We start from the raw sequence: 23,144 nt of genomic DNA, 5'->3' as shown, positions 1-23,144 counted from the left end.
AACCACCCCTATATTGTCAATTCTATTTCTGGGTATGTATCCATATCCACAAAATTGAGAATCTTTGCAAGAAATACCTCCCCAATTATAAGCAGCATTGCTATCATCAGCTAGCAAGTAGAAGCAGCCCAAATGTCTACTGATGGATGAGTAAACAATGTGGCAGGTCTATACGATGGGATGGAGAGAAGCCTTAACAAGTGGAAACTCTGGCACATGCTTCAACATGGATGAACCTGGAGGTCACCACACTAAGAGAAATAGGCCAGTTGCAAGAAAACAGATTAGCGAATGGATTCACTCAGAGGAAGCCTTCATCAAAAGCAGCTAATTCATGGCAACAGAGATCAACCAGGCACTGGGGGAGGCAGTTGCTTCATTCTGCAAATGGAGAAATTTCTGGTGATCTGTATGCAATAATATAAAACTGTATACTCGGCGGTGCATTTTGTGGTATTTTAAGATGCACGCATATACACACTACATTTTCACCTTTCTGTACACTGATCTTTGATTATGAAGTAAAGATATCTATGCTGAATGTATAGAATTTATCCCTTAAGAAAATATCTGCACTAACCCCACATCAGACAGCGGTCTGATCTCCAAAATTCTCAAGAAATTGGACCCCAAAAGAACACATAATCCAATAAAAAAAAAAAGATGGAGTACAGACCTAAACAGAGAACTCTCAACAGAGGACTCTAAAATGACTGAAAGACACTTAAGGAAACATCCTTAGTCATCAGAGAAATGCAAATCAAAACAACTCTGAGATTTCATTTTACACCTGTAAGAATAGCCAAGATCAAAAACACTGATGACAACTTATGCTGGAGAGGTTGTGAGGAAAAAGGAACACTCATGCATTGCTGGTGGGACTGCAAGCTGGTACAGCCGCTTTGGATGTCAGTGTGGCGATTTCTCAGAAAATTAGGAAACAACCTTCTTCAAGACCCAGTAATACCACTTTTGGGTATATATCCAAAGGATGCTCAATCGTGCCACAAGGACATGTGCTCAACTGTGTTCATGGCAACAGAGAGTAGATGGATCATCTTTGTTTGTCGCAGCCAGAACCCGGAAACAACCTAAATGCCCCTTGACTGAAGAATGAATAAGGAAAATGTGGTACACAATGGAGTACTACACAGCAGAAAAAAATAACGACAGCTTGAATTTTGCAGGAAAGTGGATGGAGCTAGAAAACATTGAGCGAGGTAACCCAGACACAGAAAGACAATTATCACATGTACTCACTCATAGGTGGTTTTTAAACATAAAGCAAAGAAAGCCAGCCTACAAATCACAATCCCAGAGAACTTAAGACAACAATGCGGACACTAAGAGAGACTTACATAGATCTAATCTACATGCGAAGTAGAAAGTAGAAAAAGACAAGATCTCCTGAGTAAATTGGGAGCATGGGGACCTTGAGGGAGGGAAGAAGGGGGAGGGGAGAGGCAGGGAGGGGAGCAGAGAAAAATGTTGAGCTCAATAAAAATCAATAAAAAATGTTAATAAAAAAGAGCACACAAAAGAAAAAAATTCATCCTTTATAATGAAATTTCTTTTAAAACCACATACACTGAAAAGCCTTACAGTAACCTTAGCATTTATTAAACATATAAAGTACGCAGGGAGCAATGAAGAACTGTAGAGACTGAAAACAATCCGGCTACCATCTTATTTTTATCTCTGAGGACATCTGGTTTTTGTCTGTCGTCTATACCAAGTTAGAAAGCAAGGCCCAGGTTCTAGTTTTGTTCGCCACTGTACCTATCTCTAGGGCCCAGAAAAGGGCCTGGACCACAAGCACAGAAGTATGGAGCAGATAGAAGGAATTGCCATTAAATACTTGGAGATGTGGCAACATCCAGGCTGATCGTCAAACAACTCACGTGTAACAAGAGATATACCATAAAGGAGGCAGAATCAACTTTCAAAAAACTAATTTTAATCAAAACAAAAATTGTTGATCATTAACAAGTTTATAAAACAGTGATTTAGTTACATAAATAAATTGATATCAGTGTATCAAATCTTAATTACTTTCAACTTCATGAGCATGTTTACATGAGTGATGAAGTACAACCTTTTTTTTCTTTTTTATCTATTATAATAAATAAAATGGAGCGCATGAGATAGTTCTTCTAAACAAAAAGACCTACAAACATACCTCTAGCATGTTCTCTAATGAAGGGAACAAGAGACACGGGACAACTTTTGCACCAAAACATAAAAGTCGCTTTAAGAAGCACAAGGTTACAGAACCATCAGCTAAAGTAAAGACACTACACTGTAACCAAGGTTGGTATTTTAATAATAGAATGAACAGTTTGGTAGTTACATCTCCAGTTTGGTTATTTTAAAGCATTAAGACAAGGCAAGATAGAAGGCTGCTTTTTGTTTGAGTAATTCTAGAGAAAATAAAATATATTAAAAAAAGAGAGAACTGAAAAGTAGAACAGTCATACCTACACAACTTTCTGTCCTGCACAAAGTCAGAATACCTATGCAGAATAGATATATAATATATATAATGTTATCTGTGCACAAACGTTAGCTTATTAGCGCACTGCAAAGGCGTAATGGATCATGTCAATTGTTTTGGAAAACATTTTGCGTTTTGTGTCAAAAGGATATTTTAAGTTTCCTAGGCTAGGAGGCACGAACCCCAGTTCTGGCATACTGTGTATTCTTAATGCTAAGGCTTGCTGCTCTGGCTGTGTATTGTCCCTCTATTCGAGTGCCTGTTACAAGCATGTGTGGTGTAGTGGTCGTTGGTGTCTGTGTATACATATACATATGCATACAGAAGCTGTATAGATATATATATGTATGGAATCTTCCCGATAGAGCTCAGTCCAACTGCGCAGTCCGGAGGTGGCTCTGCAGATGCCCCGCTTGAAGGTCACTGCCTGAGCCAACCCCGAAGCGAGGCCTACTTTTTAGTCCTTCTGATAGGTTTTCTCTCCATTTTTTTGTTTTTGTTTAAAACCAAGCTACTGCAGCTTCAAGTATTTTGCATTACATAGAATATTTTTTATAAATTAGTTAATGTTATATTTTCAATATTCAGACATATACTATAATATATATACAGTACAATAAATGCTCTCATTCTTTTTTTTTAATTTTTTGGATAAATCCCTGAGAATGTATGTTGACAGTCGCTAAGTTTCCACATGCACAAGCATCGTGTGCCATGCTTCTGGATGGACAGCACTGCAAAGCCACGTGGGTCAGCCTTTTCACTACTGGTATTTCGTTTTGTTGGTTTGTTAAATATGCTGAAAGTGTGAAGATGGGTTCCAAAGGAGTAAAGCTGAATCCATTCGAGGTACTTATCACAGGATGGAGGTGTTTTGTTTGGTTTTTAAAGCCATTTCAATTATTTTTTTTTTTTTGAGGCTGTGAACGTATACAGAAAACAGGAGAGCTATGTGGACTTTTGCCACTTGACAACATATACTCAGTGTAAACCAAACCTTTTCAACCTCTCTCACACAAACCGATAAAAAAGAATTAAAAACAAAAGGAAAGAGAAAGGGAAAAACTGAAAAACACACAAACTTTCACAACATGACAATTTAGTCTGCAAACGCAATAGAACTATACACATATAATACCGGTGTGGCTCTGTTCTTTAAGTTAAAAAGGGTACAAAGGCAGGCTCAAGTAAAAACAAACCGTCCCTCCCGCCCCACCCCCACCCACTCATACAAGGTCTATCAACCAAACCTCTCCCGAACCAGCATCATCAGTTTCTTTTTGCCTTTGTAGATTTGCTTCAGGTTGTCAATGAACTGTGTAAACTGAATGTGTCCGTCGTGTGCCATTAGGAAGGTCTCTCGGGCCTTGCTGAGGAACTCGATGAACTCACTATAGTGCCGAGGGCTGATGTGGGTGAGCCGTGAGTGCGTCGTGTTGATATAGGCCCCAATCGTGGCATCCAAGAGTTGCCTCAAAGGGGCTTTGTCCAGTGACATGAGCTTACCAGAGTTCCTCCTTCCGTGAAGTCCCACCATGCCAGGAGTGGTCAGAGTGCATCTGCGCAAAATGTCTGACAGTACCGTTGCGCACTTGACACTCTTCACCACCAGAGGTATGATAGCTGCGAGCTCATTTTTACCAAGGGAGTGACTAAGTGCACAGGCCCACAGAACGTCATTAATGGCAGGGTGTGTGTCCTGATTGTAGCTCAGGTTGAGATGGGTCATGGCCAGGGTCGCCAGCTTGTAGGCCCTCATGGGGTACCCGCGGTGCTCCATGTACCGTGCTATTGTAAAGAGCTGTGTGTAGCTCATGCCGGTGGTAGCAGCATCGAGGACAATTTGGTACGCCGTCTCAAAAGCTATGTGATCCTTTTCACAGAGGGTCAGTGCAGAGAGGGCACAATTCTGAGGGTCCTTCATGGCGCACTGCAACGCCAGTGTCCGGGCACTGCTGGCCAGCTTTTCCTGCTGGTGGCAGTCCAGATGGAGGCGGACTATGGTGCTGTTGGACATCACGGTAGTTGCAACAATACTTGTGGCCTCGGTGGGGGTGAACAGTGTAAACCAGCTCTGCATGATGCTGTCCAGGGCATAAACACCTGCAAGGAACATACACGAGCCCTCATTACTATGGACAGGAAGGCTAGATTAGGTTCTGTTTGCACTTTCCGAACTGATGCTCACATTGCTAGCCATCAAGAACATGATCTAGCCCAGAAACCCTGAAGGTAATGCGCTGGGAGCAGCCTTTAAGAAGAAGGTTACATGCATTGTTATTCTGTGAAATGCCCGAAAGGAACATGAACTTCCTGTAATAAAGAAGCAATCCTCTTGGTGGCTGGTATTTGCACTGCACTGCTTGCCATTTCAGACAATGGTTTTTTATTAATGAGCACTTGTTCACTGGGGCCTCTTGTCAGTTATGAACTATAGAATTTGGAGGGGAAAAATAGGCAACCTTAACCCAAATAGGGACTTAATATATGTGGTGTGATGTGTTCAAGTTAAAATAAAACCCATATAACACAAAACTTTAAGCTCTACAATCAAGAGAACATCACTCACAATCAAGAAAAAAGGGGTAGGCAGAAGTGGACCTGCAGATGATGTGGGTGTCTTCACCCATCTGGACACAGACCGCACCTACTCGAAGCAGATGTCTATCCTGCCACAGAGGCAGAGGTGTGGGCAGCTCTAAAAGCCCCATTACCTTTGCACTGTTTCAGCACAGCACTTTCACATCTAAGACTAGTGTGAGGTCAAATTCACGACTGCCAAAATAACAACATGTTACATGTGAGTGAAAGAACGGGAAGAATATTTTTACAGTATCTGCTGTCAGTAGACAGACACTCAGGGCAGTGTATCCCCAACAACAGCTGTGCTTCCTTTTGTGACGCAAACAGGAAGAAAGACAATTTAACCAGCCATGGTTTCACTAGCCACCATTGCTTGTGTGTGTTCTTTCTGGGACAGAGCAGTTTTCTAAGTCCCGCAAAAAGGGAAACCATAGGCTTGGGCCCTATAAATCACAGCTGACTGACAGCCCAAGAGTCTCATGGCCAGCTCTAATTTCTCATGCACTTCAAAGTTCCTTCAGATCCCAGGAAGTGATCAGCCTCTCCCCGCTACTCAGACGAAGAGAAGCCTCAGAGGTGGCTCGGGGAACTGAGTAAACCGTGCTGCTCCACTGCTTCGCTCCGTTCAAAGCAGAGACCAGAGCTCTGATAGTTTACAAGCGGTGAGTAAGTGAAGGACGGAGTCTGGAGCAGAGAAGGGACCCCTGGTGTGTGCTAGAGGGGGCAGGACCTTGGGGAAGTCACCTCAGCCACAAACAGTTTCCCCTATCATGAGATGAAATCCTACGCTGATACCCACCAAGCTTCTCCGAAAGCTACCTACCAACTTCAGTAGCACATGTCACCAGCCACCGCACCATTTCTCGCCGTCGCCAATTGAGGGTTGACAGTGTCATTCGCATTACCTGTCAAAGCAGGGTAAAAAAAATGTCTCGAAGATAATTTTTATGTCAATGGGGGAAAATCCAATTCATCCCACAGTATAAATGGGGCTCTACTCCCAGAGCCAGCAAGCGTTTTTATTAGAGTGAGGATCTACATGTCTGTTTGGAGCTATCCTTGGCTTCCCCTCGAAGGAACACTTCTGGTACTAGCCAGATGTGACATCCTGAGAAAGTTATTCAATGTCTTTCTGATTAAAAAAAATGGGGTTATAAATCCAGCAGAGCCGGGTAGTGGTGGTACATGCCTTTAATCCCAGTACTCAGAAGGCAATGGCAGGGCGATTTCTATGAGTTCAAGGCCAGTCTGCTCTACAGAGTAAGTTCCAAGACAGATAGGGCTGCTACACAGAGAAACCCTCTCTTAAAACAAAACAGAACAAAAAATCATCGGACTCTGGGCCCTCTTCTTCCCAGCACAAGTATTGTAGGACTTAGTTCTGAAGTTTCTCATGTGTGGGGGGTAATGTATGGGTATGATATTCTTTAGAACAGTAACTCTGGTTTATTCTTCCTGGTTATTCCTTCAATCTCGGATCAGGATGGCAACTCAGATCTACGGAAGGAAAACATTTTTGGCATCGTTGCCGATTTCCTCCCCCTCCTACATTCTATTAAGAATTTCCAAGATCAACTTATGTAGCTCTTCATGTTTACAAAAGTATCTAGTCTCCTAACACCCTAGAAAGGGCTCTGCAGGATTCTTCTTAGATTCTAGAAAGAATCGAGCAAGGGGTGAGTGGTCACTAATCTGCCATTTACCCAGAATTCCAAACACAAAGAGAAACCACATAGTGTGTCTTTCTGTACCACTCTGAAAGATAAGGCAATTTGTAATAAAAGTAAGCCAAAAAATAAGAAAATGTGTTTCAGAAAGAAAACTCTAAACCACATTTAAAAGCCGCCTCTGCATCTTCGCCTGTACAGTACCTCATGTTACAGGGGCACTGGCATTTCCCACTGCATTAAACACGGCTAGTACGCCAGCAAAGGAAAAATCGGTAACTTAGAAAACAAATCAATAATCTAATCAGGGCCTCTAATTCTCATGTGTTAGGTAGGGTGTAACTACATTTTAATGAGCGAGAACACAAAAGTCAGCATGGGTCTCTGAAGAAAGTAGAAGCAGCAGGCTTTGGTTCCTGGTGTGGACAGTAACCCGTGCTGGGACTGTAAGGGAGCAAGGGTCACCGGTGCAAAGGGCTCCACATGTCCCTGAGGTTGCCTTCTGTTCTGCCCACTCTGAAACTGGAAACAGGCTGACTGCCCTGCCTTTACCCAGTTTTCTCAGTGTTATAAAAAGGAGACAAAACTGTCCAATGCAAACATCAATAAAAATTTCTACTGCCTCTAAAAAGCCAGCCCTTACAACTGAATCTTTATGGCACATGCTGGCTTTACTCAACTCTCTGGTCAGCAGTATTTCTCCATTCATTCACAAGAGCAACAGGAATGTCAAAGCTGTAATTCAGGAAAAAAAAAAATGTTTTTAAAGTCGAGGAACACAAATAAGGATTCTAGCTGTGTGGTTGCTGTAGCCTAGACTAAAATTGGCTGAGCTGGAAGCCAGCAGAGCTCTGGAAGATAGTGCTGTCTAAAAGTCCATCACGCTCGGGCTCTAAAGAGTCACTAAAAACGAAAATGAACACAAGCCTACGAGGCTGTTAGCAGCAGTCTTTGGTGCCCCAAGAAGGCCCAGTACCTGCAGGCCCAGCTCCAGAGATACTTTCAAAAGAGTGATGTCTGGCAAACTGTCCATGAGGGTTGCTATTTTAAATGCATCCTGGGCAAGCTTAAAGATGTGTGATGAGGAGTGAATGTTTTTCTGGATGGATTCTAATACTGTTTCCAGCCTCCGAACATCGCCTGCAACGAACAAGGGAAAAGCAAATCAAACTGAGTCAAATGAAGGTGAGGCAACGTAAAGAAAGAAAAGCCATACACAGGAGAAAAGGACACAGAACAAAAGGCACGCGCTCATTTACCTGGGGTGCGTGCAGCTGGTGCACATGTTAGAACTAAGTCACTGCAAAGACTATAAATCATCTTAGCTTCACAGAACTATCAGCCGAGACACACCCTCAGTGTCTAAAAGCATGCATAAACCAGAATCAACCAACACGGGAGTGGGGGTAGGGGTGGGACATGGACCAACAGCTCTCCTAGCTTCTGCTTATGTTCTGTAGTTAGTACTTTAAAGACAACAAAACTAACCAAATCTTTTATTCTATTTCTAAATCTCAATGATTTAATGGTTTTTGTTGAGGGGACGGTGTTGCATAGTAGGTAACATGACAGGTAAATAAGATAAAGCCAGGCTCAAATAAGTAGCACCCATTTGCCTCAAGAGTAAAGTATGAAGTCATTGTCTCTAAAAAGATTCTTTGAAACTTATCTGCTAGTAACTACTGTGGAGAAAGAACAACAATTTCTGGGGAAAAAGAAAAGACAGTGTAAACCAATGAAACAATGAGGTTTCTGGACATTACACTACCTTTGGCTGCAGTTAGCATGGTGGATGCCAGCTCACATTGCTGGGATTCAATGTGACTTAAAGTGAACCAACGAGGGTATCGGTTGGGGACAACTGATGCGATGTGGTGGGGGCGGGTGAGGTCTCCTGTTGGAGCAGTAGATTCCAATACTAGTAACCTGCAATGAGAAGGAAGGCAGGGTCCTTCAGTCGTTACCCATCCTCGCCTGGCCACATGACTAGCCAGAAGAAGCCGGTTAGACACACTTATGGAGATGGGTGCTGGCTGGGCTCAGTTCGGGGAGCTGTGCCGCTCACCACTTAAACCTAGTGATTTCCTTTCATCTCGTAGCAGCACCAAGAAAACTGTACAACATTCAGGGAAATACAGACACACAAGAATTATGAAACATGAGACTTTATCTCCATGTACTAGTTTTGAATCTTATCACTCATTAAAAAAAAAAAAGCCAGGCCTTTAGTTCCAGCACTCAGAGAGCCAGAGGCAGGCAGATCTCTGTGAGTTCAAGCCCAGTCTGTTCTACAGAGTGAGTTCCAGGACAGCTAGAGATACACTGAGAAACCCTTTCTCTCTCTTTTACTCTTTTTTATTGAAAATAAAAAAAGAATAAAATGGATTTACAAGAGAGAGCACTAGATAAAAATCTTAACTTGTGAAAATACAAAGGTAAGGATAACAAAATGACCTCCTTTCTATACATCTGCCATTGCTAACATAATTAGTTGCTATGACTTCAGGAATCTGGAGTTAGACTATGTTCTAACAGCCAGAGGCTGAACAGAAGTGAGCATAAATTTATGATCTCTGGCTTCAATCTATGTTGACAATAAACAATTCTTGAAAACAAATCACATTAGTGATTTCTCCTCTAGCTGGAATAATGCCATAAGAATCATCAACACATTGGCTTTGTCAGCCAACTAGTATTAGAGACTGTGAAACAGGAGCTAGAGACCCCAAGAGTGAGGGTTGGAGAATACTGCTGGCCGCAGGTCCCATTTTTACTGTGGGTCAAAGAGCATTAGGCAGTATGACAAGGTGGAGGATGAGGAAGGAAGAATTCTGGCGGAGTTGCTAGGCTACTCTATAGAATTCAAGAACGCCAGTCTCCCAAGCAGAGTCTTGCCAGACTTGCTATAGAGGAGAGCAGGCAACAGCCCTGTGATGAGACAGTGAGGACGGAAGCTGCCCTTCCTTGCCCTCTCTCTTCAGGACTAAGAGGAAAGCATGCATGCTCCGTCTCCCTCTTCCTTCCCCACACCCTGGCTACCCTGAAATACTCAGGCACTTTTGTTCCCTATGTCCCATCCAAAGAAGGTGCCAGGAGCAAGGAGGAGAAGGCAGTCCCTGTGCCCTGCTAGTGCCCTCTTGCTAGAGCTCCGGACGTCCATCAGGACAGTAGATTCTGTTACATAAGCCAAAACCACAGGAACATGATACGATGCTGCCTCGCCCTTTACTTTACAGGGGTAGTGGCAACAGTACCTCACGGTATAACACTAACTGTCTTCCCCTTAAAACAAGAGTGGAATTCTTAGGATTAGAGTAAGTATATAGGTGAATCTGTCCCCCAGAAGACTTCTATTCCAATTTCTAAAAGTGGGAGTTGACACTCACTTATCAAAGTGTGCACTAAAACATAAACCAAGTGGAATCAAACAGTTTCATGTGGGAACTGCACTCATGTTAGCCACTGGCTTACTTTTTGACAATTTAGAGATCAACAGATTATTAGAAGGTTCCTCTAATAAATTACTGATTTCTCCAGTGATCTAGAAATGCATGTGATATTACATGTCAGTCCTGAAACACTGCCACACAGGTATACACACACACACACACGCGCACACATACATGCACATGCATGCGCACACTCTCTACCCTAAGCCTGCATGAATATAATGGCACAATTGATTAGCACATGGTACTCACACAAGTCTAAAACAGATGGATGCTAGAGCAACTTTGAAGATACTGGTAATTCTTAGGCAAGGATTCATGTGTCAATCTTATATCTATTACAGACAAGGATGGAAAGTTACTTCTTATGGGATCAAACCTACTCAAGCTTTTAGATCTATACAAGGCTTGTTTTTAGTCTATTATTATAATATATAACCTGAACTTTCCATTAAAAATGTGAGTGATTTATTCATTTACAACAGCAAAAGGGAAAGGCTAAAGCTTTAAGAACAGCAGATCTCCCTTCAGGCCCTTCAAGCTGAACAGCTTACACAAGATTTAAAAATGAGCTCTTAAGAGCAAATCAAAAAGCATGTACATTGAGCAAATTCTTGGTAAAAAATAATTATTTGGTGAATTAATTTTTCAAAGGAAAATAAGAATAAGCAAGTGAGTAGGCAGAGACCATTTTCATTGCCATGACCAAAATACTGAAGAGATGGAGGCAGTGGAGATGGTGAACAGATCCTGAGAGATGCCTAACCTGACATACCCAGCTGGCCTCCAGTGTGCACTCACGTGTCCTGACACACCCCAGCTGGCCTCCAGTGTGCACTCACGTGTCCTGACACACCCCAGCTGGTCTCCAGTGTGCACTGGTGTGTCCTGACACACCCCAGCTGGTCTCCAGTGTGCACTGGTGTGTCCTGGTAATGCAGGGGCCTTCCTGAACTAGTGCTGCAATGTGGGGTCACAAGTTCCCTCGAATACCATACTCACTTTAGGAGATTTGTTAAAAAAAAAATCTTAAAAAAAAAAACCAATTCATCATTTAGGAAGAGTTAAACTAATATCCTGTGATTTAAATTGTTCTGAAGTTGTACTTTATTCCCAAATTTTACCATTAAGAGAAAAGGCTATGGTGGCCATAGTCTAACAGCAGCTAAGAAAAAGAGTTGCCCCCCCCCCACCCCGGCCCCACCTTTACATGAAAGCAAAACCACAACACAACGCACAGCTCGCCTCACAGTTCAGGAAGCAAGAAAAGGGGATCTTTAGCTTCTCTGCTGCCTCTAAAACACAGGACTGAGTGTGAGGTCAGCTGGCAGCCAGTCTCTCCCACTGGGGACACGGACGGCCTCTGCTGGGCTGGGCTGTGGGTACATACCGCATCGCTCTCAGTGCAATTTTGTATGCCAGTTCAGCATCATGAGGTAGCAGACAGGTGAAGAGATACTTGGCAAATGTGTGCATTGGAACACTCTCCCGGTGGATTATTTCACCTAAACCACTGTATGGGCCAGCTGTGGAAGAGAACACACACAGTTTACATTCCTAAAGAACAAACGAACACTTCTTACTAACTGCATCTAAAAACCTCATGAAAATTTATAGCTACTTTGAACAGTATTTCAAATTCCTTATGTAAATAAATGTACAGCTAATTGAGCTAAGTATTTGAACTAAGTAACAGTAGAAAGAAAAGCAGTTCTTAGTTTAAGGCTCTTGAGGGCACAGTACCCAATATAGGCTTCACGTCATCAACAGTTCCCCAAGTGTCCCGATGCTAAAATAGGAACCAGGGAACTGACAAGGCAGAGCCCACACACAGCACAAGGATACCTGATTAAGGGGCCCTCTGAAGCACAAAGTCTTGCAAAACTTGAGAAAGTTCTTTCTCAGTACATGCTAACTGGGTATCCAGATACAGAAATGCACAGAAGGCTGCTTGGCTAAGGAACCTGCATCTTGACCCACACGGTTTTAGGGCCGCACGACATGCTAGGTGCAGAAAAGGGCTCCGTCTCACGTGTGGGAGGACGCTGGGTCCTCAGCACAAAGTCAGTATACTACTGCTCCTAATAAGTAGAAACAGCAATTCCATAAAGTGGTTAGGAAGAAGTCAGCCATTTGGTATTCACCATAAGCAAAAGAAAAACATTAAAATAATGGAAATGTACTCTTCTGGCTCCAGCAGGCCAATTTTGAAAGCAAAATCACATTTAAGCTGTCAAAACTCATTTCTTAGTGAATTCTGACAGGTGCGGTGGCAGCACCGGGCCCGTGTGCTCCCCAAATGCTTCTCTCGGAGGGAAGTACAGACTTTGGCTTTGAAAGGAAACCACAGTGGTTAGTTCTAACACTCAACACTTAGGTGTTCTGAGGGTTAGTTACTGTAAAGTGTTTAATAAATTAAGTTTCCACGTCACCTCTGGGTAACATTTGTTTCATGGTTTCAAGAATTATGAACCATGTCACTGTGGCTCAGAGGACACAATACATTTGTTTTCGATGAGAAACAGACAGAAAGAACCCAGAATGCAAGAAATGCAGTTCACAAAAAATGGTGACGCAAGTTTACTGGGCTCAGTTTCAGGTAGGAGAGAGACATATTCTAGAGTGATCTAGAAGTCATTTAGTAATTCAATTCTCAGTTAGCATTTTCTAAGTTATTCACTATTTAAATATTTTGAAAATCACAGACCACTCATATTAACCTTAACCAACTATAATCCATGACACATTTCTAATGTTGCCAAATCTACAAATCTTTGTAAGACATTTAAAAATGTTTAGCTACACACTATTTGTGAAAAATAGATAGTGTTATATGTGTACCCTTTGTTCACAAAGCAGCGTTACATTATTGAAGTTACTGTGATGAACTAAGTGTGTATGAATCTCCAAACTCTTATAGTAAAACTCACCCCAATGTGAACATATTTTGAGATGCAGACTCTGTGAACATTTAAATGAGGTCCTAGAAGCAGGACACTGAAATAACAGTCCTTTTTGCCCAGCTACAAACTCTTTGAGATACAATAATGACTGGCTTGGCAAAATACGCCCACTCACTGGTCCAACAGTGGTAGAAGTGTCATGGGAGTACACACCACTTTCTGTATTTAAGGCCTGCTCCAAAAGTCAAAACCCAAACGTGGACTGAGAACCTGTGCCTAGACCTCAGAGGAAGTCCTCACAGGCCTGGGTGGGAGGTCCTCATAGGCCTCGGGGAGGTCCTCGTGGCTCTGAAGAGAGTCTGCAATTACTTCTAAGGGCTTATCATTACAACCACAGATTAGTGTATCTTTCAGTCCCCATCACAGAAACTTCCTTTTGACGTAGCTGGCAACTGACAGAGTCACAACTGCTCAAAATGCAGAGTCCAACGGACTGAAATGACCAGCCCTACGTGGGACATATATGACACAGACCTTCCTCCCTAGGATTAGGGACCACTGTGGGTGGGTGGGGGCACAGAGAGACTGAGAGCCAAAGGCAGTGATGACTACAAAGATACCGCTTTCTAGACACAGCAGAGCAGTGGCCCCTAAGAACTTAAGCAGCTGTGGCTCTAGTCAGTAGGCTCTAGTCAGTAGGCTCTAGTCAGATACAGTACCAGTAGACAGGGAGAAGAGTAGCATCAAGTCCCATCCCTGGCTGAGAAGCCATTAACAACTGTAGCTGCGGGGAGAGCATCAGTTTCCCTCAGCTCTCAGCTCCTGGCAGGCTCCCCTGCTGCACTGGAAGACCTCGCATCTGAGAGTACATGTGAGCAGCATAAACTAGACCTGCTTTCTTTAAAAAAGAGCACACAAAATGGGTGTGTAGGGAAGGAGGGCAGGGACCTGGGAAAGGTTGGAAGAGGAAAGTAAAGAGGATTCAAAATTCCCAAAGGACTAATTTTTGTAAGAAGGGGGAGGGGGGAGAAGGTCAAATAGCTCGTTCTGTCTCTGTCAAGTGAGGACAGACAGAGGTCTTCATGACAGACACACAGCCCTCTTAAGCAGAAGTGGCCAACACCTTGATCTTGGATTCCAGTCTCTGAGTTTCCAGAACACTGTTAGAAATAAAGACACTGCCTACACTACCCATCTGCCACAGACAGGCACAGCACCGGGTGACTGAACCCCCGAGGTCCATTTCACCGCAGGACAAACGACAGCAATCTACGGGGCAGACTACCCGTACCCATCACTCTCCACCACTGCCTTTCAGGGGTCCCTTTAACCATGAAGTTACCTCTTTATTATTCAGAGAAAGCCAGAATGCATACTCGACAAGTGAACCACTAGGTTAGGTTATAGAATTACTCTTAGATTAATAATGGCTGTACGCCCTGAATTCAAGTGTACTAAAATAACAAAACCCTGACATCAGTCAAGAGTCACACTCCAACCACACTGCCCTCTTCTCAGGCATCCAATCTGCTAAAAAAACTCCTGATCCTCATAAAGACTATAAATGCAAGGGGGACGCCATGAGCTCATGGAGTCAACTCACTAATGGAGCTGGTTATCTTTGGTATGTACAGAAATGGCCCACAGCCTTCCTGTGAATGCCCCAGTCCTGTCCCTGCTAACCCTTGGACCTAGAAGGCCAAGAAAGGGGAGGAGGCAGAGGCTCCAATCAGAGCCCACGCCCCCGACCCCATAGACAGAGTTCTTAGTTAAAAAGTAGTTAAACGACCTGGACTAGTCTTGACAATAGGCAGGACACGCCTTCAACTTTAGATAGAAACAAACAAACAAAGGTAAACAATGACAAACTACAGGAGAGTACTTCAAAATTTAAAATCAGAACTCCCCATTCCCCATGAAGAATCATATTAAGGTTTAGTTTAAGAACATTTTTCATTTAAAAAAATACATATATATTTGAAAATATTTTCTTTCAAATAGATCTGTAGCTTTGGACAAATGCAGAGGTTTTAAGATAGTATTTTCTCTACAGTATGCAGCTGTCCATGACATAGAATGTCAGCACACTTTACCAGGCTGTCTCAGACAAATCCCAGCATCATAGCACACATCTCAAAAAGAAGCAGTTTCTACCAACAAGCCAGCTAAATTTGCACACACTAAGTAATACCAATTACGCTTGCCTTTCTGAGAAAACATTATCTTAACAACAGTGTCAGCCAAGCCAAAACATAAGTTTAGAACCTTTAAATTACCTAGACCTGATAAAATCAAAAAAATTTGCCTTTACTTCAGATAGTCTATGAAGGCCTCTCCTTAGGAAACCTACACCTAATGAATCCTGGGACATTATTAAAGAGAAGTAGAAAAACCACTCCTATAGTCTCTCCAGTTCTTTGTTGGCAGGTACACAGGACACCAAGAGGCCAGATGTTGTCTAACAGCTAATAAATCTACAGGAATGCCACTCAGCTTCCACTTTATTATTTACTTGATCAAGCAAAGAGGAACATGGGCACCAATAATATCTTACTAGATGTCAACACTGCATTATCTCAGGAAACACAGCATGAACAAAGCAGTCCTTTACCAAGCAAGTGACTTTAAATGGGCTGATTTCTAACAAGCTATCCTATGCAGAAACCTAAATCAAATGATAAAAACCTAAACATTTGTATCTTCAGTTGGTTGACAGGTTTCTTAGTTGAGCAAGTCTCAGATGCTATGATTGTATTCAAGAGGACACCCATCATACTCAATGCATCTACACAGTGCTCTTAACAAAACAAAGATTGTTAGTACATTGACCAGTCCCCTTTATCACGCTACCTTCTAACAGGAAGACTGCTTGCTTGCGAAAAATTTTCACCAGTGTGTCATCCAATTCAATTTCCTGAAGCTTAGAAATGAGCTGCTCTTCATTCCGGCAAACTTTCTCTTGAGTGTACAGCCCATCAGGCATGATCCGCTGCTGCCCCAGTCCTATAAGGGCCACTTCCACAGCCAGCGTCACATAGGATTCCCCTTCTTCTAAGAACTTGTGTGCAGGCAGATGATGGTATTCCAGGGACTTGCACTGCCCCACGTTTTCTATAAAAGGACACAAAAATGGACTTAGGTTACATCTGATATAATTATATGTTCCAATCAGTACTAGCAAATGATCTGAGAATTCTGAGAAAGCCAGAACATCCAATTTTTATGTTAAGATGCATAGCTTTCTAGCCACTGTTTTTAGAGACAGGGTTTCTCTGTGTAACTGCCCTGGCTGTCCTGGAACTATATCTGTAGACCAGGTTGACCTTGAACTCACAGATATCTGTCTGTCTCTGCCTCCCAAGTACTGGGATTAAAGTCGCATGCCACCACCATCTAGCTAGCATATTTTAAACAGTTACTATGGATGATAAAAATATGTATGTTCTGTGGAAATAGTCAATAGTTTTATCTCATTGAAAATGAGCTATCAAATAAAACTATAGATGCAAGAAAATATGATACTAAGGATATTAAGGAGTAAAAAGATTTTAATTAAACAAAAATAATATTACATGCTTCCAGAGTTACAAATAACTCATTATACTGCATATCCAATATATGCTAATAATAAAAAGTTAACTTTAAAAAAATTACATGATGATAATGGCACATTTTTAAGATTGGTGTGAAAAATGTTTTTATACTTTTACTGCATGCTAAACCCCAGTGAAGTCAGTGAAGAACAGAGCATCTGTAGGTCAGCTTCAGGGTCCTTCTGTTACTCAGAGTCACTCAATGAAAAAAGAGCTGCTCTCTCTCGTCTCTGTCCAGGAGCCTCCACTCGAGACCCTAACTCCAGTCAACCAACTCACATCTGCCACCCTCCCCACAGAAGGCAGCAATCAAGGGCGAAACCGAGGTGGACAAGATAATCAAACCTGTTTCATCTCATTGTAGGACTAACAAAGGATAATTTCACTCTTCTCTACCCCTGCCTTGGGTATTGTTTTGAGGGATGATTCTGAATTCCCATGAGACCAAAGAAAAATCTCAAAACACCACTTTAAAGGAATATATGATGCCAAACAAATTTAAAAGATATTCAACAGTTCTCTTAAATTAGACTTTAAGTCACTTTTCATATAAAGACAAACTTGAAAAACAATTAAATATTCTAGTTCTGAATGCTATGGTACCCAGTCTATGTATGCGTGTGTGTGTGTGTATGTATGTATGTATGTATGTATGTTTTAATCAAGGCTGGACAAGTCATAAATGCTACTAAATTCTTAGTGTAGTATCATGTGCCAAAAAAGAGTATTTTTTTGGTTACATCAATTCTGAAGATTTTCCTATTGGGGAAGACTACACAAGGCACGAGCACCCACTTCTTAGCTCTCACTAACCCACTGATACTATCAACTACATGGTTTTATAACCATGTTATATGCTGCAGGGGAAGGAGAGATGGTTCAGCAGTTAACAGCACTGGCTGTCCTTCTGGAGGACCCTAGTTCAATTGCCAGCACCCTCATGGCAGCTTACAATTGTCTCTAACTCGGGTTTCAGGAGATCTGACGCCATCACACAGACATACATACAGGCAGGCAAAACATCAAAGCACATAAAATAAGAATCAATAAATCATTAAAATATGTCTATGTACATACATACATATACACACTCACATAAAAATAAAAACAAAGCTGAACATCACTCTGGGTTTAGGAAAATACAAGAACGAACAAGTGCCAATGGCTTTACCTGTAAAATCTGGGAGCCCAGAGAAGGTTTCATCCTCAGTGAGGCAAGCCTCCATGAGGCTGCTGAAGAGAGTGCCCACGGGGTCTAAGGGGTGTCCAACCCAGCCTTCCAGATTGGTTATTGAGGTTATACTTTTATGGGGTAGCTCTGTTTAAAAAAGGAATCAAAAAAATGGGAGAAAGGAGATGGAGAGAAGGATAATACAGACCGATTTAATAGCAGCATTCTGAAAAATTAATAATTAATTCACATGGAAAGCCCCTTTTAAAACAACATCACCACTACAGTGGAATGGTACTATATATAATCTCCACCTTGTGAGCTGTTTTGAGTTGCAAAAGTTCATCTACCAACCAATCAATATAAATGATACTCAAGTCCAAGAATGGCTCCCCACATCTGTGTAATTCATGTGTTCAACATCATGCACTAATAGTCACAGGACTGTCATACTATAGAGAGACAGAGAATCCTGAGTTTTTCCCTAAGTAGCTAAGCATCCTGCCATCCTTGCTCCCGTGGAAATGTCATTAGAGACGGTAAGAGGCCTGAACTCATCAGCTGGGTCCACATTGTCAGTGTGCCGGCACTCACTGGGTCATCCCAATGAGGAACAAGAGCAGTGACTTTCTGGGTTTGAGTTCTCAGAAAGGTCGTCATTTCCTTGGTTTCTGTCATTGACTTCCATACGCACAGCATGCATGAGAGCCAACATGACAGCGCAACAGTCAACTCTATGCTTGAACTGTACATGGTTAAGGGAACTGTGTGTAGACAAACACATCTACAGGCAGGTAAGAAACACACTCCCTCAGAATCAGCTAACACATCACGCCCGAGGGCACTGAAGACAGATACTACAGTTGCTAAGCAATGCACACCTCGACCTTGACAGCAGCTACTAATCCCTCTGTCTTTAATATTAGGACAAACAATAACAGCAACTCAAGAGACAGATACAAGTACAGATACAGTCCTAGCAAAACTTAAGAGCTGCCCGAAACAAGTGTTGTCACTTGGAGGATGACACAGAAATGTGTCACAGATGGCCCAGCACTGGCTATAGCATAACTGGTTCCTAGATAATCACAACAGTCTAATCTAATGTGAACTGTACGTTACTTCAACAGTCTGATATTTGGTGTTTCTTAAGTAGAACCCTCTTACAAAACAGGACTAAAAAACTAACATTCCTCAGAAAAATTAACATGATTTCTAAAGAACAAATCAGACATAACCATCATGAGCCAATTTTCTACGTGAAACAGTACTGTGCATTCGCTCAGCCTGTAAAGCGCTCCTTTACACCATTCAGAAGCAGACATCCTGGGCCAGAGACGATCTGTGTTTAGAGGAAGTGATTTCAGAAAAGCCTTCTACAGGGCCTAGCAATGTATCTCGGAAGCATGAGCAACACCATCACATATCGAGGCCAATGACATCCGCATGTCCCTTTCTGTGGTCCACACTGTAGCTCTGGTATTACTTCCACTGTGACCCTGTGACCGACAGTGCCAGCAACTCCCAGCACTTACGCCATAGAGGGAATTACAAGTTAGAGGCAGCACTTGCTCCAACTTCCAGCCCATTCCAACAACATTTATTTGTACTCACGGTGGGTAATGCAAGTACCAAAGGATTAAAAACACAACTAAGAACAAAAGCCAACAGTAACTAGAGCTATTCTTAACTTAAAAGGGGGGGGGGGGGGCAAAACCAAGTCACCCCAAGAAGTGTTTGCCTACAGAAGGAACGAAGAGTATGCAGTCAGGAAAAGCAGATGCATTCCACTATCTGGGCAGCAGCTGAGAACCCTTCGCATTACTATAATGGTGTTTATTCAAAACCAGAAGACTTCTAAACTGAGATACAGACAAGTTAAATGTGTCCTGTCAGCTGACAGCCCATCCAATGTCATTTGTAGAACTTGAAATAACAAAGCCGGATTTGACGTTTAGTAAAAGCATGTCCTCAAACACAAATTATTATGGCTATAAAGCTAAAGAATGCCAGGCTTTAAGACTTTCTAGAGAGTAGGGTGGTGATGGTGCACACCTTTAATCCCAGCACTGGGGAGGCAGAGGCAGGAAGATCTCTTTGAGTTTGAGGCCAGCCTGGTCTATAAGAGCTACTAGTTCCAGGACAGGCTCCACAGCTACAGTAAAACCCTGCCTCGAATAAATAAATGAATACTTTCTAGAAGTTAGTTGGTTTGCTCTCAGTGGCTCTCCGAGACAGACCATCTGCTGAGACCTGCTAAGAAAGGAGTCATTGACCAAGGGGTGCCCACCCACAATCTATTGCTGGGATTCAAGGATGGGCAGCCATTCTAGAGTTCTCAGTGTTAGAATTAAAACACTTGGGCACAAGAGAAGGTATTTGGCTTTCATACACCTTCATATTTTATAATGATCCAGAAATATCATTAACTATTCCAAAAATAAAAATTTCCTTAAAGAGTTATATGAGTTTTTATTTCTTTCAACATTCAACCAAAACAACTTAGTCTTTATTTTTAGAGATGCTATCAAATTGACCCTTTTTCCTTTATCTTTACCCTATGTGTATGGGTGTCCTGACTGCACGGGTGTCTGTGTGTCACATGTGTAAAGCCAAGCAATTTTAAGGTAAGTCAGGTCATTTCTACGGTTTCGCTTTTACACATCTCTCTTCCAGCAGAACATAAAACCAAGCTGCATCCTCACCAGGAATCCCATTCCAATAGAGACAACCTCTTCCACAATCACCTTTTTTTTGAGTCCGGAACATTTCCAACTGTTTCTGTTGCTGTCGCCGTAATGTATTCACAATAGCTATTGCTAATCTCAGGGCTTCTCTGGGGTACCCATGAGAGCGCAATGCATCCACTCTTGCACAGGCTGTCGGAACATGCTCTACAACAAAAACCCAAAGGGGGTAAAGTTGACACTGTCTGATACATCCAGAAAAGCAGGCTACTGTGGTAAGATGTTTCTCCCCAAATACCATATAAGATGATATGGGAAACCATTTCTGAACTGGGATCTGAATGAAAATTTCAGCCCCCTTTGCCAAGCATTCATCCATCTCCCACTGAATGCCTCAGCCTCCCACTCCAATAATGCTATAGAAACTAAACAAAGAAGTAAGTCATGGAAATGCCTTTCCGGTTTGGCCACTTACCATGCCAGAGGGGCCACCCTCGGGAGTCAAAGAGGGAGTTTTCAGTGTCGTCATGGTAACAGTAGTTGGTGTACAGGTCACTGCTGATAATGTGCTGCAAGTGACTATCCTGCCAGTGGAGATCACATGCCTCGATGGCTCTGGTGAACACTGTTCGATGGGGCCTGTTCGATGAATCTGTTTTTTCCGCAATTCAGAAAGCCGTGTCAGCTATTATTCACATGTGAATAAATCAGTCACACCATTCTGTGGCCAGATGTTCATGAACACACCCACACACACTGTCCTGCACCCCCTAAGCAGAAGGGGGAAGGGTGAGTGAATATTCTCACATCCTAATTCTAGAAGGCAGTCAGCCTAAAGAGCATCCAGTCACTCACTGGCTTCATCAAACCAAACATTCTGCAGCCACTAAAAGCTAAGTTCAAGGCATCCTGCAAAACGAATTGTCAAGTCTAGTCTCCATGCCAAATATACTCAAAAGAGGCACTCAGCTTTAAAAAAAGAAAAAAAAGTGAAAACTCACTGCTCCCCACTTCTGAGGTGCTGTGTTGGGCTGCCCCTGATGGGATCAACAGCTCTCACAAACACTGTGCAAGAGATGCGACACCAGCCATGGAACCTTTCAGGAAGATGCAGTCAGCCTTAAAAATATGCATAAGGGTTGTGCTTTTGGTTGTATTTTTTAACTATATTGTGCGGTTTTGCACAATTAAAACTATTATGCTTCTTGGGATATAATGATTAAATGCCACTTTATATCCCAAAGGGCATAAATGCATATGTTTAACATTTCACAAAGCCACACAACATAGCTACAAAACAAACCAGCGCACTTACCTTGCCCCTACAGGCTGTCTCCTGACTCCTGGGCAGGTTCCATGACTGGTGTGATGTCCCCGGCATAATGCATGCCGGGGCATCACAAGAGAGCGGAAGCATACAGTCCGAAGGGGGTTCAAGGTTCAGGACCTGACGAAGAAAAGAAATGTTTGGGGAATAAAAACCATTCTCACCTCAGCTCCTTGGATTACTCCGTCCCTAAAGAGACTACAGGCACTCCCGCCCCTTGGGCCCCAATTCTAAACTCACCTTCAACTGTGGCACAAGGATCCACTAAATCATGGGGCAGTGAACAGTTTCATTTATGTATACTTAATTTTGATCAAGTACAAGCCCCCTGCACTACTCTCTGAGACACTACGAATAAGGAGCAAACTGTGGAGCTTCCTTATGGCAAGGATTATCTTCCTGCCCCTGGACCTCTGTGTGAGCACACAGCAGGCAAACCACGAACAGCAAACACAAGTGTGTGGCGAAGAAGAGCCTAGAGAATTCATCCATCTAGGTTGCTCGGGGAATTGAGCAGAAAACACCACGGCTTGTCAGGATCCCACAGCCAGGTACTGCTAAGAATTCAATACACCCCTTACTATGAGTTTAACTAATGCAGCCACCTACAATAGCTGTTGGCAGTCTATCAAAGACATTACTGCAGGTTGATCTCATTAGTTATCCATATCTAGAGGAAGACGTATCAAAGTGCACAGATGACAGATAAAGAGACATAAGTGATCATCTTCTGTGACTCCTGACTAGGATCCCTGCTGTCAGTAGACGGATGACCACCCTGCAAATTGGAAGACAGGCCCAACCTGTAACAGCCTTTTGTCAAGCAAAATAAATAAAAAAAAAAACCCAGTTTGGGGACCTCCCATAATCAAATGTCCTAAAATTCAAGTATCCTGAAGGTACTTTTAAATGACCTTAGCACTTAGTTTATTTCAAATTGCAGAGGTAAAACTTAAAACTAAAGAAACTTCAAAATAGCAACTTGATAATACACTGTGAAAGAGGGAGTTAAGGGCTCCAAGTACTGACTTGGTTCTCTATCTGGGGTGCCAATATGAGCAGGTAGTGTGCTCTCATTAGAAGAATAAACCACGCTGTTCCTGTTTCACGGCAGCACAGAGAAAAATGGGGAACGTACATAGCTTTTAAAACCAGTTTGCTCCAAGATACCAACAGAACCGACAGCCACAAAAAGACTAAACTCTCACAAAACTGTTTTTTTAAGTGACCACAGAGGGCATATCACACAAGAAGCATAAAAATTAATATA

At 42.5% G+C, this 23,144-nt stretch overlaps 1 protein-coding gene across 3 annotated transcripts in view; it reads right to left on the bottom strand.

Annotated features, from left to right (window-relative positions):
• Nucleotides 1-2,300: 2,300 nt before the first annotated feature.
• Zswim6 (zinc finger SWIM-type containing 6) overlaps nucleotides 2,301-23,144 on the bottom strand; it is a 168,033-nt gene continuing 147,189 nt past the window's right edge. The window contains exons 6-14 of one of the 3 annotated variants that reach the window (XM_041663711.1): nucleotides 21,023-21,199; nucleotides 20,566-20,754; nucleotides 17,861-18,007; nucleotides 15,947-16,207; nucleotides 11,584-11,719; nucleotides 8,513-8,670; nucleotides 7,721-7,884; nucleotides 5,901-5,982; nucleotides 2,301-4,597 (exon numbers count right to left, since the gene is read on the bottom strand). In XM_041663711.1, coding sequence (XP_041519645.1) covers nucleotides 3,735-4,597; nucleotides 5,901-5,982; nucleotides 7,721-7,884; nucleotides 8,513-8,670; nucleotides 11,584-11,719; nucleotides 15,947-16,207; nucleotides 17,861-18,007; nucleotides 20,566-20,754; nucleotides 21,023-21,199 — 2,177 coding nt within the window. In that variant the 3' untranslated portion in view covers nucleotides 2,301-3,734. The remainder of the gene's footprint in view (nucleotides 4,598-5,900; nucleotides 5,983-7,720; nucleotides 7,885-8,512; nucleotides 8,671-11,583; nucleotides 11,720-15,946; nucleotides 16,208-17,860; nucleotides 18,008-20,565; nucleotides 20,755-21,022; nucleotides 21,200-23,144) is intronic. The other 2 variants (XM_041663712.1, XM_041663713.1) reach the window with 2 other exon arrangements.

The sequence above is a fragment of the Microtus oregoni genome, unplaced genomic scaffold (genome assembly GCF_018167655.1).
Source record: "Microtus oregoni isolate MIOR12 unplaced genomic scaffold, Mior012 000014F_ref0000157, whole genome shotgun sequence".
NCBI classification, from domain to species: domain Eukaryota; kingdom Metazoa; phylum Chordata; class Mammalia; order Rodentia; family Cricetidae; genus Microtus; species Microtus oregoni.
Note: the sequence above shows the minus strand (reverse complement) of the source record. Positions and strands in the feature narration are given on the sequence as shown.